This window comes from Microcebus murinus, chromosome 11 (assembly GCF_040939455.1).
Source record: "Microcebus murinus isolate Inina chromosome 11, M.murinus_Inina_mat1.0, whole genome shotgun sequence".
NCBI classification, from domain to species: Eukaryota; Metazoa; Chordata; class Mammalia; order Primates; family Cheirogaleidae; genus Microcebus; species Microcebus murinus.
Genome location: NC_134114.1, coordinates 58,902,894 through 58,917,720, shown reverse-complemented (window position 1 = coordinate 58,917,720; position 14,827 = coordinate 58,902,894). Strand labels below are relative to the sequence as shown.

General features: G+C 31.2%; 1 protein-coding gene across 5 annotated transcripts in view; it reads left to right on the top strand.

The window, feature by feature from the left end:
* SSBP2 (single stranded DNA binding protein 2) overlaps positions 1-14,827 on the top strand; it is a 277,732-nt gene that overhangs the window by 234,966 nt on the left and 27,939 nt on the right. For 3 of the 5 annotated variants that reach the window (XM_012784369.3, XM_012784367.3, XM_076008152.1), the window contains 2 exons: positions 5,148-5,239; positions 10,784-10,832. In XM_012784369.3, coding sequence (XP_012639823.1) covers positions 5,148-5,239; positions 10,784-10,832 — 141 coding nt within the window. The remainder of the gene's footprint in view (positions 1-5,147; positions 5,240-10,783; positions 10,833-14,827) is intronic. The other 2 variants (XM_012784370.3, XM_012784368.3) reach the window with 1 other exon arrangement.

Genomic DNA, 14,827 nt, shown 5'->3' with positions numbered 1-14,827 from the left:
AATTAATTTTATAATGTATTTCAAAGAAACTAATCTAAGGTTAACATGTCATAAAGCTGGTTAAAAGAATGAATTCATTTTTCCCTCCAAGAAGACCATTATAAGTGATACTTTCAGGAGCTCGTTTTATATATCTACTTTAAAAATATTAAATTGATGTTTTGTTTACTCCCCAAAGAGTCAAAGAATTAAGAACTCAACACCTATATAATGTGACTTAGACCTACATATGATAATATATGTTGCATTATATGTTTGTATTGTATATTTGTTTCTAATCAGCATATAATAATATATATTAACTATATTGAAATATAAGGCTCATATAACCAGATTTTTCAGAGAGGCTATATTACATTAAAAACCCTATATAAATATGGTTCTAAGGAAAGAGGGGAGCAGATGATGCCACATATATACAAGTGGCAATGCCAAAGCTAGAAGAAACCAATTTCTTTTATTTAGGCCCAGTTCTTTCTTATATATTTTCTTAAAATCTTATAAAACTCTTTTAGATATTTAAATTATTTTTCCCTATTTGTACTCATATTAGGTATGAGGATATATATTAACCAACAACCATGGTTAGGCTATTAATAGCACTTAGAATTTATAAGATCTGTAGCATATTTCATTAATTAAATGTACTTTTAGTCTTTAATAAACTAGGCCAACCAATTTGGCTGTACAGAACTTTAAGGATTTTTTTCCCCAAAATATTTTCTTGATATATATTTTAAATATATATCAAAAACTTCATGCCTATAATTTTGTTATTATTCTTCACTCAGTTCACTGATTTTTCAGCTAGCTGCTCTTTAAACTTTTGTCATTTCCAGAATCTTATTTGTATTAGTTTTTAATACTGACTTATGTGTCAGTTTTGCAGTGTGTAACAGGTATGCCAGTGCTTACCTAAGCTCTAGCACTTAGATCTCATTTGAAAATGCAGAAATAAAAAGCATACAGGTATTTATGCTTTATGTTATAAATAGCCATATGTTTAGATGTTTTGTGTTCTAAGTAAATTACAACAAAATATAAGAAAGCTTCTATTTCTGGTGAGTGATCTCTTATTCATGAGTTTTAATAACTAAGTTTATAACCATGAATTCTTTCCTGGCATTTTTAACATCAAAAAAATTTAATTTCTTCCATTTGGATTAGCAGTGCCTTTGCTATTATTTCCATATAATATGATGGAAATAACGTGTTCTGGTATGAATTTACCTCAGAAACCACAGCTACCTACCTACAATAACTTTTTAAAATCATAATATAAAAAGTAAAAGGGATTAAAGGAAATTACTTATACATATCTTGCGTTTAAATGAAAACGAGTCATATTCATATGAATGGTACAATAGGGAAAAATTTGGGAAGATCTTATGACATAGTTATTTCCTAACACCTAAAAAACATATAAACATGCATTATAAACTGAAATCTGTGGTAAAGATTCATTGTATTTCTTGAAAGATAATGGAAAAACAACTCTCATTACAGACATTTAATCATACAGATACCATCTAAGAGCAGAATGTATCTGCCTTTTTTAGAAAAAGTTTCTAGAATATTGTCTCTAGCTTTATGCACAAAGTACACATTGCTTTTTTTAATCATAGATATTACTTTCATAATTTTTTGAGCTTAAGATCAATGTGGTGAAGGGAAACAGTGGTTATCTATTGGAACAATTGAATTCCCAAAACAAAGAAATACATATAATGGTTTTGGATTATGTTGTTAGGCAAAGTACACACGTAGAATATAATATATAAATGGTTAACACTTATTGCATGGATGAAAAAATAAAAGTTTGCCCCAATTCAAGTATATTTTTCCACCCCTTATTCTATTTTAGATGTAAGTACAATGATATTAGTATCCTTTCAATAGAAAAGTAAAGTTACCTATTCAAATCAAGAAAATATGTCTTTTCTAGCACCATATTTGAAGTCGTTTTTCTAGTTGATTTTGTAATAAGATGTACTTAGCTAACTTGTGTTCTTAAGCTCAGCAAGTGCCATATGATTAACAGAAAAATTTACCAAATTACCCAATTAGTTCTAGTTTCTCTGGAAATATGAAGAGTAAATAAGTTATATACAAGTAAGACATATGATTTCTTAATCATATGGGGTAGAGAAATGGTGAGATTGAAATATATGATGGGCTCTCATGTAAAGAGAGAGTAGTAAACTGATTCTGTATTTTCAAATCTAAGATGCGTGATAGAATTCAGCTCAGTACAGGGAAGAACTTTCTAGAAATTAAACTGCCCAATCATGGAAAGACTTTTTATAAACTTTCCAAGCAGAGTCTAAACAGCCATTTTGACAGGAACATTGCTTTGGGAAAGAGATTAGACCAGATGGAATTGTATAGTTGCAATCAGCTTTAAAATTCAGTGATTCTAAATTAGCTCTTCCCTTTCTGCCTTTGTTGATACCACTTGGAAAGTGAGCTGTTATTCTCTCTTATCTTTCTGATTTCTTTTTGCTTTAGATTATTCAGAAAATGAAAATATTTTGTAAATCTGTCAAATATGTATTGAATAATTTCTTACTCATTTTCTGTGACAGTTCAGTTTAATTAACCAATCATTTGTTGAAGGCCTACTATGCATCAGACACAGTACTTGAACACAGGTTAGACAAAAACGAGTCAAATAAATACTCTGCCTTCAAGGTACTAATTGTTTAGTAGAACACGCTGATACATAAAGGAAAATTATAATATGAAAAGTCTAGAAAAGAAATATACATACTTTTTAGGTAAGCAATTAATTCTGTTAGAGTTAAGGGCTCTTAGGAAGCTAATGAGAAGAGGATTCATTTAATTTAGTCCTTTATTAATAGTGATAAAAAAAAGTTAGCAGCTACAATTTTTGAGTACCATATACCATGCTTTTAATTCACCAAGTACTATGATAGGTGCTTTTATATTTCATTTTAGTCTCCAAAAAGCTTATAAGTGAAATAATATTATCACTTTACAGATAAGGAAATTAAGATTAGGAAATCATTGGGAGAATCGTTGGCCCACAATCACAAATATAGAAAGACAGACAGAGGAAATGGGGCAGTAGCAATAAAAATTCAAGCCAATGTCTTTGTAAGTCCAGAGTTACAAGGCAAATTAATCTTTTCCTTGATAAAATAAAACACGGATCTTCTAAGACCAAAAATGAGGAGAGACTTTCCTTGTGAAGCATTTCTAGCATACTTTACCATTCAGATTTTGTTTCCTGTAACTATCTTTTTTCTCAGAAACCCATTGCTAATGCTCCTGCTGCTGCCACCACCATGCTTGATCCTGAGGTTAAAAGAGATAACTGTCCTTCTGACCAGTGGCTCACATGTGGATAGAAACCATTCTATCCCTAGCTCACAAATTGAGATATTAAGATAAGATTTCCTTAAAATAAAAGTAAATAAAACAATAGAGACAGCATATAACTAGGTAATTTCACTTATCAACTATGGTTTACTCTCTAAAGTTAGCAGACTTTCTCTCATTGATTTATTTCCTTGTCATCTTAGCACCCTCTACTCAAAAGGCCAAGGAAGATGAATTATTAACATGAGTTTCTGAACTTTGAGAAATCCAGTAGGGCTAGAGGGTGTGCTGTGGAGTGGGGAATGAAGGTGAAAATTATAGGAAATGAGAACAGAAAAGATATGCTGGGCCTTAGATGTGAATAACCTCACAGAGCCATAACCAGGAGTTTACACTTATTTAATAAGTAATGTGGGTCATCATAGATTTTACGTGACATGAACAGGACTGAGTTTTAGAAGGATAGCTCTTTAGGCAGTATGGATAATAGATTAGGAGCAGAAGAGACTAAATCAGAAAACCCAGTTAAGACAGTATAATAGTCTCAGTAAATGGCAAAGATAAATGATAGGAAAGAGAGCACTATTTCAAGAGTTGTTTCAGGTAGAATCAACAGACTGTAGTAACTGACTGGATAATGGAATTGAAAGAAAAGGAAGAAGCATAAAGGCGCCCTAGAAATTCTTAGCTTGGACTATCGTGTGGAAGGTGATGCTACAGAACTGACTGAGGAAGGCCGTGTAAAAAACTCAGTCATGAGAAGATAATATTGAGTTTACTTTTAGATATGTTGAGTGTAAGATGGTATCCAGATGGAAACAACCCCTGTGAAGTTCAACATATGATTTATCTAGGAGCTTAGGAAAGATGTTGTGATAAAATATAAAGATTTGGGATTCCTAACATATAAATAGTTGTTGAACAAATGGTAGTAGATAAGATTATCCATAAATGTGTATTTATTGAAAAAAATGTTATCCCTAGAACTTGGAGCAAAGCAACATTTAAAGAGTTAGCGAAATAAAAAGCAAAGGAAATTGAAAAAGAGTACTCAAAAAAGTTGAAGGAATAGTGTCAGAAGCCAAGCGTGAAAGTCATTGATAATGTCAAAATATATTAACATGATAATGATAAAATCAGCCTTTTGATCCATATGGCAACTAAACTAATATGTGCATATTAAAATATTAAAATACTTTTATCCTTTGCATATACATAGTAGATATTAACAGAAACTTATTGAGTCATAAGTCATGTATACATATTTTCAGTATACTTTAGTTTACATATATTTTTGTGTATTTGTATATATTAGTGTGTTTCTGTGTTGGATATGTTATTTTGTGAACAGAAGTTTACATTCAACTTTCTTGTGTTGGATTCACCTGTTGTTGTTTTTTTTTTTTTTCCAGACTTTATGTCATTGTTCTAGGTCTGAAAATTTCAAACATGTTGAATAAATCTTTTCTTTAAAAACAGAATTTTAGATTTATGAAATGTTTTATTTGAAAAAGTTCACTATTATACAGATACTAGGAAGTTAATAAAGATATATTGAATATTAATTATAATTGCAACCATACCTTAATCATTTAACATGCACCAATGATCTTACATATTCACATAGTTTTTAAAAGACATAAACCAAAGTAATTGTTAAAATAGAAGGAAAAGTACAAGAATGGACCCTTCAGAGAATGAATTACACAGGCCTTATCCAGTCAGGAGTTATGTAGGGAAATCATTAACCTGCTTTCCTTTCTTTCCCCCCTCCTCTTTGGTTTTGTTTTTTTGTTTTGTGGTAGTCTGACCCTTGGTTATCATTACAGAACTATGGAGGTGCAATGAGACCCCCACTGAATGCTTTAGGTGGTCCTGGAATGCCTGGAATGAACATGTAAGCAAAATGATACATTATTCTGTTTAGTAAAGTGTTCTATTTTCTGTCTTCTAAAATGATACTAATTTGTGAAACAGTTTGAGCGTCTCAATCTCTGTGTAGTATAAAAATGAACTAAATATGAGCTGAAGTGTTTGTTTCATTTTACAACATAATCTCATGTTTTTCTTCCTTTCCTTGCAAGCTTTAATTTTTTTTCCATTTTCAGGTCCCTTAGATAACAACTTTTAGCCTGTTTCTTTTTTCATGAGTACGTAGTCTCCATACAGAGTTTATAAAAAGTATGAAGAGATGCTGACACAAGGACTTTGAATTAACTCTACAGAACTAGATAATTGAATATTGTTAACTTCATTTTAACATATACATAGTGATTCCTAAGAATAGAGTTTTTAACTCTTATAATTTATATATGTATATCTTTACTTTTGCTTTGTCTGGGCCACTCTCAACACAGGAAGAATTCTCTCTGGTAGTACCGTCTATGTTAAAGAACTTTACATGGTATAGGATGAATTTTCTTTTGAAAATTCAAGATACACTTAGATAAGGAGCAAGCAAAAGATTTTTTTTTTTTTACTAGAAAGGCCTTTCTTCCAAGAAGAGTAGTTTCTGTTAGCCCACATATTGCAGTTTATAAGGAAATTTTCATTACTTTTTCACTATCCAACTTACCCTCAAAGTCCCACATACACCAGGTGTTTGTTAATGATTTTCATTAATTCACCACAGGATCAATTCCATGATAGGGCCTAAAGAAAGCTTACCAGAAACAATGATAAAGTGTTCCATGTAGGCTTGTGGATGTCTCCTCAAATATGTTTTCCATCAGCCCATGTTTTGATTGCTGACATATCAAATTAAACATCTCTACCATCATTTAATGGCATTGAAGATATACTATTAATATGAAATAAGCTCTTTTGATGTATGTAGGGTTTTTTTTTTTTTTTTTAAGTTTCTGAAACCATTTTCATGGAAAGTAAATTTGCCTGAAATAGAAAATAGGTTAATAGGTGGGTACCAGCTAGACTCAAAACTAACAGAACAGGGAGAAAAAGTAGGTCAAATTTTCCTATTACATCTTTTTACTTTTAAAATAAAAATGGATAGACATGAAATCTGACTCTTCTTAAATTCCTCAAAGGCTTAGCCTTTTATTAAATGGTTGCTACAAAAAGGAGTGAGTGGTATTTTGTGCTTATGTCAAAAGCTGAAACTCTTACCAATAGGATGGAGATGTGTATAAACTTTACCTACCTGAGATTCTCACTTTAAATGCAGTAGATTTAAGGAGCATAATTTTGAATACTGTGATCAGCCAGAATTAGCATTAAATGTTAAGAATGTATCTAGTATCATTTTACATGTTGCTCTGCATTATGATTGGCCATAAGGCCAATTTTAGATCAACCTAGTTTTGTTGGTTCAAAGAAAAAAATTATTTTCATTTGACTATTAGGAGACTCAAAATAGCTGCTCAAATTGGCTAGTTTCTTTCTCATGTATGCTTAAACATATACAGATGGGTATATTTAATTTCTTAGACTATGGAGACTAAAATTATGGCAAAAAATTTTAATATGATTATTTTTTGTTGATACTTGGGTTTGGATTTTTTATTTAAGAATGCCCAAATAAATATTTATTATAATAATATAAATTTATTTATTTATTTATTATGATAATTTATTTATTTATTATAGTAATATAAATATTTTTATTACATAATGGTTTACTATTAATGTAATTTCTGATTCTTAAAGAATCTCTAAGCCCTACAGATTCAGATTTCCATTATTTGTTCCTATTTTCTTTAATTTGGAGTCTTATACCATTTTTAGTTTTGTATAAATTGGGATTCCTTCAATGACAATGAAATGTAAATATTTAGATTTCTACATTTGTAAATATTTTCCTGTAACAGGGAAACTTCTCAAGTATGGAAGATACAACTAGAGTGAATAATCATTACATTGATAATGGCCTAAACAAAGCAAAAATGTGTTTATAGACACATGAAAAGTAAAACACATTATCTTCATTGCACTTAATAGAGTATGCTTCATTGAAATTCACTTCATAATTTATTATCTTTAAAACAAAGTAAATCTGTATAATGGCAAAGAAGCATTTCTTACTGGTATTTGTGGCTTTCTTCATGTCATTTCTTTTATAAAGTGGGCTACTTTAAAAATTTAAGGAAAAGACATTAGAGTGGTGTCACCTTAAGCTCTTTCTTAAACTAACTATGTAAGTAACTAAAATATTTGTGTGTTGGACATCAGGAGGGACCTGCTAGAGGAACATATCTGGATGATTTTTCTCTAGCTTGTCATTTTTACTTATTTGCCATGAAAGTCTAATAACAGTTAAAAAATATCAAACCCCAAATACCTGGTCACTAATTAAATACTATTAATATATTATAACTGGCAACTATATTTCTTTATTGTAGAATAAATCATTTGTAACAAAATTTTGACAACTTCATTGTTAAAAAAAATATTGGCCAATTCCAAAGAAAATGGTTACTCAGATACAATCTTTACATTTTCATGCTCTAAACTCAGGATAAGTTACACAAAGTGTCATTTAGAATTAAAATAAAAGTTCAAGGCAGGCGGATTGGTCGAGGTCAGGAATTCAAAATCAGCCTGAGCAAGAGCGAGACCCCGTCTCTACTATAAATAGAAAGAAATTAATTGGCCAACTAAAAATATATATAGAAAAAATTAGCCGGGCATGGTGGCGCATGCCTGTAGTCCCAGCTACTTGGGAGGCTGGAGCAAAAGGATCGCTTGAGCCCAGGAATTTGAGGTTGCTGTGAGCTAGGCTGATGCCAGGGCACTCTAGCTCAGGCAACAAAGTAAGACTGTCTCCAAAAAAAAAAACAACAAAAAAAATTAAAATAAAAGTTCACTTTCAGTGTTTCTATAACTAGAATATATCTTTAGAAGCAAAAGCTTAATTTAAGTCATTTAAAATAGAATTTATAAACTATGGTCAAAATGTAAATGTTTCTAAGTGCATAATAAGATTATTTTTTAAAGGAAACTTGAATAGTAATATATTTTTAATTAACTACATTTTTAAAGTTTCCAAAGAATTTAGGATTCAGTATTAAAACAGTCCTAATTTAACTTTGTTTATGTTGCTATTTTATAAAAACTAAAAGGACAACAGGATTTCAAAGGATCCTTTTGTTCTATATCATATCCTATAGAATTATAAAGTTTGTGTAGTTATCTTGAAATAAAATGTCAATTCTAGAAGAAAAGAGGATTTTTTTATTTGGTAGTCACAGTTGATTTGATTTCATTAAAATCAGCATCCTTGCCAAAAAAAATACAGACTTCTTTTAAACTCCATTTTTCACTTTATTTTTTTTTCTTTTTCTTTTTTTTTTAATTTCAGCATATTATGGGGGTACAGATTTTAAGGTTTCAATAAATGCCCATTTCCCCCCCTCCCCCCAAAAGTCTGAGTCTCCATCATGACCATCCCCCAGATGGTGCACATCTCACTCATTATGTATGTATATAACCGCCCCCCTCCCCCCTCCCACCTGCCCAATACCCTATTACTGTAGTACCTATGTGCTTTATTTTTAAATGAGGCTAACTTGATTCTAATTCAAACTATGCTTATTTAGAAATTTCCATGCAAAATAATGTCTATGTTATAGTTTGTAGATTACGTAACACTGATAGCCCTCAAAAGGAGTGGGAATTACTGAGCATAAGTAGTTGTTCTAATAGAACTAGTCACTACCATAACCCCCACTTTATTCAGCACTACTTGAGAAACTTAAAATGTTTTCAAACACAATGGTAATGTTGGGGGAAATTTAGCTTGCCCATATCAATTATTAATACTTAATCTCTTATAATAGTAAAATGAAATTTTTATAAAATACATAGTATGCTAAGATTAGGTTGGTATTTGTCAAACAAAATGCATAAAAATATTTTCTGTTATGATACAAATTTAACATTTAATTTAATGTTATGAAATATAAAATATTTTGACATTTAATTTAGCATGTTAATTTAACATTAGACAAATTTGAAAATATTTCAAAATTATGAGATTATTATCTACATACCATCATTATATATAAATTTTTGCCATGGTTTGGATATGATAGTTTTTTATGTTGTCATAAGATAAATGTTTCCTACTTCTTTACTGTGTTTTAACATTACACCCATCATGTGGATGGGTCTTACCAACCAGATATTTTACTTGGTCAACAAATAGCTTATGTTTTACCTTAGTTTTTGTTCATTAGGACATTGAATTCTATATGTAAAATCATTTTTCTAGATTGTTCCAGTAATTGTAAAATCATCATCATCGTCATCATCAACATCTTGGAGAGGCAACAATTTCCAAAGACAATACAAGTGCCTCTCACCTTCTTTCTGTCTATGCACAAAACTTTGATCAAGACTCCACTGGGCCTCTTTTTCTTCTTCTATTCTTTAAGCTGAATGGGGCATTCCTAAGAGAGCCCAGGGACAGGATAATAAATAACTTGGTCAGATTCTTTATCTAACATTTAGAACTTTAGATTTAAGGTCCCTAGAATCTAGGGATGTGTTTTTCTTAATTAAAAATTTTCACTATCTTAGTGATTAGAGGGAAGGGAAATTTTGAATGACCCTAATTAAAAGGACCGACTGTCAGTAGTCAGCTTTTCATAAGATAATATTAATTCAGGTATAGTATTTAGTACTAAAATATGAGGACAAGAGACCTTTTCATTTAATTAATTGGGCATTAATTTTGTTAAAACAAAAATCTTTATGTCCTTATAAGCTATGGTATACAAAATATTATTCTCCACCTTAAATGAAGTAATATATTGGCATAAATTGCATACTGTTTTTTCTAGGATTTACTCTGGCCACTGCCTTGAATAACATGAAATATGATTCTCTTATTTAATAGTAACTAACTCATCAGTAGCACTTAAAGATAGATTAATATAGATATGTAAAGTAACATGTGTGATAAACTATGATTTTTATGAAAAGGAAACAACTTTAGGCATCTTTTATATATATTTATTTTTAGCTTAATAAGGACAATCATTTAATATATATGGATATTTTACAAATAATTACCTTTTGAATGAGATAGAGTAGCTCTTATATTGATGTCATAAGATTATAGTTCGTATTTATTTCTTAATTAGTGCTTTTTACTCTAAATATGTTTTTAATAATTATTTAGATATATGTATGTGTTTACTGCTATAGGTGATTATTGTTTTTGTCTATTACAATTTAATATTAAAATAAAACTGGGCTTATTAGCAGTCGTTTGACTTGGGAAAAAACTATTAATATTTCCTGGAATGATAAAATTTTTGGATTTAGGAAATATAAAAGCTATTAAAAGAGAGTAATTGCAGTGCTGAACTCAAACTGCATGGTAACTAAATGGTAAATGTTAATATTTTATGATTTTTTGTTACTTATTGTGAAATATTCAAAGCATAGGTTAAAATTTCATTTATCATATTTTTTGTAGGGGTCCGGGTGGTGGTAGACCTTGGCCAAACCCAACAAATGCCAATTCAGTGAGTATATATATATTTAAAAACATTTTTTGCACTTTCCACCATTTAACAAAAACAACAAAAATATTTTGCTTTTGAAAGCCTTGCAGTCAGTTGTATTAACTTTTTTGAAGTAATAGGTAGAAAAAAAAGCTTTGTATATATTTTTAGAAAAATGTGTGTAATTTTTGAAATTATATAATTTTTTCACTTCAAGGTCTAATATAAACATTCTGTGTCAATTAACAGACTTTCAAAAATAAAAATAGAAATAGTGTGATTTAAGTATATACTACATATAGCCTACATATAGTGGTCTATATCATAAAATGACTTGTTCTTCTCAAATAACGATAATAATCACTAAGTTGCCAAATATAATCAATCTCTATTAGTAGAGACCAAATTATTATGATAATATTTGCTGTATTAATTATATCTAGGTTTGCTCTCTTGCTGCCCTAGAAAGCAAGTTTACTTTTGCCTTGTGCCTGTTAGCTAAATTGCCATTCGTGCACATCTCTCTATGCACCTGACATCTTGGGAATTCTCCTTATATATTTGTGGCAGTGGTTTGCACAAATATTTTTCTTTTTTAGTAATGTAACATAAATATATACATAGGTTGAAAATTAAGCTATCAGTTTTAAAATTAATATGATTTCAATTTTGTGATCCTGGAGATGTTTTTCCTTTTAGACTTTGAAACCTTGAGAGCTCTTCAATATGTGAAGGAGGTCTGTTGTGTAGGTTTGTTTAGTGTGCGCACCGTACAAAGGTTCTTGAGTCAAAGGAATCAGTAGAGAGCTGAAATACAGCTTGTGTTCCACTTGTAAAGTCAATGAGCATTTACCCAGAAGGGATGCCTTTTGTTAATATGCACAAAGGTGCCTTCTTTGGCTAGTATGAAATAAAGTATGGTTTTTATTGTTAATTTCCTTGACTGTCAACATTACAGTATTGGTGTCAGATTCTTATTTAGAAGTTTATTTACAAATCCACCAATGCTCGTTTTTCATTTTTTATCTTTTACACAAGGAATTGTTCATTTTGGTTTGGTTATACAGCAAGTTGTAATCATTAAGTATCAAGCATTTTTATTCAAAATAAACACTTTTGATCACAAGGTACAGAAAACCAACCAAATTAGACTCATGTTGAAAGAGAATATTACTGGACCATGTATCTGAAAAGTCTAGGGATATATATGGCTTTGAGCACATTTGGTTCCAAGAGTTCAAATGTCATCAGGACCCAGTCTTTGTCACTCGTCTTTGTTCTCCTCATCATATCAAGAAGACTATGTGAAGCTCCAGATGTATTACCTCACAGCTCCCGGTTGAGCACAAAAGAATACATTTCTTTATCATTTAAACAGAGGTATTAGAAATAACTCCAACTGAACTGGGTTTTCTGGTCATATGCTCATTCATGAAACAGTTCTAGCCAGGGGGAACAATAGTTTATCCACCAGGGCCAGGTCACATGTCTACTCACTGAGCCCCACCCAACAAGACACATGGAGTAGGCAGGAATGGCTCACCAAAGAAAATTAAAAGAATTGTTAGTAGAAGAGGGAATAGACAAAACCAAAAAATGTTTAATATAGCATTGTATCAACTCACTAGCTTGAAAGGAAAAAGAAAGGAAATAAACTACTTCAGGGAAAAAAATGAGAATCTATTATGTGATTAAGCCCAAGGTAAATACAGATATATTATTCCAAATAGGCTCTGCTATATACAATAGATGCTCATTATTTAAAAAGAGGACTAAAAAAATAATAGAATATTTTCAACTTTACACTGGCACAGATAATAGCTTGATGTTATTCCTCCTGGTTTCTAGTAAACCAGTGCATATAGTTTTAAACTTCACAAGTGAAGAAAGGTACTTTGCTAAAAAAATGTTACTGATCATTTAAAAAATAAAAATGAAAGGCCTCTGTTTACTTCTCTGCCACCTACCACAGCACTACAATTATGGGTATTAGGGCTCAGAATATTTTAGAATATTTGGATTCTCGTCACAGCTCTTGATTTTTCTGTCTAGTTTAGCCAGACAATATATATGGCTCTAAATTTTCTTATCTGTCAAGTAATAGGTTCTTTTAATTCTAGAATTTTGACCTTGTAGCTCTCTGATTTTATCTTCTACATCTTCATTTTTACCTTTCACTTCATCTTAATGTCTATTTTGTATGAAGCATGGGATAGGATTACAGGGAGGATTTTAGGGATAAAGAGAAGGAAAAAGTTGAAGGTGATTTCAGGCCTTTGACTCACAGTATGTAGGGGAATGGGATAATACAATTGATCTAGGAACATAGAAAAAAAGGTAAGATTAGAAGGTTTAGACCTTTAGTCATCTTTTTTCCTTCTTGTCTCAGAAATAGAAATTTTCTTTCCTTCTCAATGCTAACTCTTCTATGTGTTCCCTTTATTCTACCTCTTGTTTCTTCTTTATATATCCTGCTCATTCACTCTACCAAATATGTCTTCTTCCTATCCCTTTTCATTGACTGGTACTTTCCCCTGATGCCAATGAACAAAATCCCAAGACAACCTTAAACCCCTACTTCTCTACTCCTCTAGAGTTGGGGAGGGGGTAGCTGATAGAAAACTTCTTTCCACGTTTCCTCAGTTTCAAACCACCATCCTGTGTGTCTCCCTTATTCTCTCACCACAATCCTGCTAGATAATGAATTCCTTGGCCTTCCTGTCTTTTTCATCACTATGTGATAGTATAGTTCCTGAAACATAGCAGATAATGAATGAAGGTTTGTTGAATTGGCCTCTCAGCCCATTTCAATTTCCATAAACGTCCTATTCTGAAGATGGCTAGTGACCTCCTACTTACCAAACAAACACAATAATTTATTCTCTGTCCTCATCGTACCTGATGTCTGAAATTTTGACTCCTTGGTTTTATTTTACATGCCTGTTAATTTCTTATCTTTTTTCCATCTTAATAATATTTCTTTAGTTTTTCATATTTTTATTAAAGTATTCCTTTTTATAATACATTTTTAGGTATGCCGCAGAAAGATTAAAAGCCTTGAGCCTGACAGGGTTCAAAAATAAGCCTGGCTTAGAGATTTCCTAGCTGAGCTGCATCCACTCCCTGCTTCTTAAAAGTCTATCTTGTTTGACTTTTTTATAAGGTATTTCCTCTTAACTTTCATCCAGTCACATTATCCACCCTTTCTCAATTGGTAATGTTTTCTAATTACATTGCTAGGCTGTTTCTTTTCGTTCATTGTAATGTTTTCATATGGTTTCAACCATCACAAAATCCAGTTGAATCAAGAATTATATTTAGCACAAACTGGAAATTTATTCAGTTAAAGCTGTATCTTTAGTCCCAATCTCTAATAAAGTTCTAGACCTATATTTCTAAATGTTTATTCATCAGCTCTACCTCAATATCTGCTAATGCCTTCAAATTCAACATATCAGACGTTTCCCAAAACATGCCTCACTTCCTGAATTCCCTATATATAAATGAGTAACACCATCGTCTACCCAGTAACCAAGTTGAAAACCTAGGAATTACCTCAATTTCTTCCTTCCTTTGTCTGCCACACCTAGTTTGTCATCAAGCCCTGCCAAGTAATTTGTGAAATGACTCTTAAATTTTCCTACTCCTACTTAATCAGCACTGCCTGCAACTCTTTTTATCATCTCTTGCCTGGACTTTTTGCATAGTCTTCTAACTTGTATTCATATTCCATGATGCTTCTAGACTTATCTTTCTAAAATATGAATTCAAACATGTCTCTCTAAAGCCTGTGACGCCTTATTTCCTACAGCATAAATTCATTCATAGTCTGGCCATGCAGCCTCGTCATTTACCACAGTCCCCTCCAAGTCCCTCACCGCAGCAGCTGTATAAGATTATTTGTCATTTTCCAAATAAACCATGTACTTTCAGATTTCTTTTCTTTCTCTTTCTCTTTCTTTCTTTCTTTTTTTCTTTCTTTCTTTCTTTCTTTTTTATAGCAGTCCTCTTTGTCT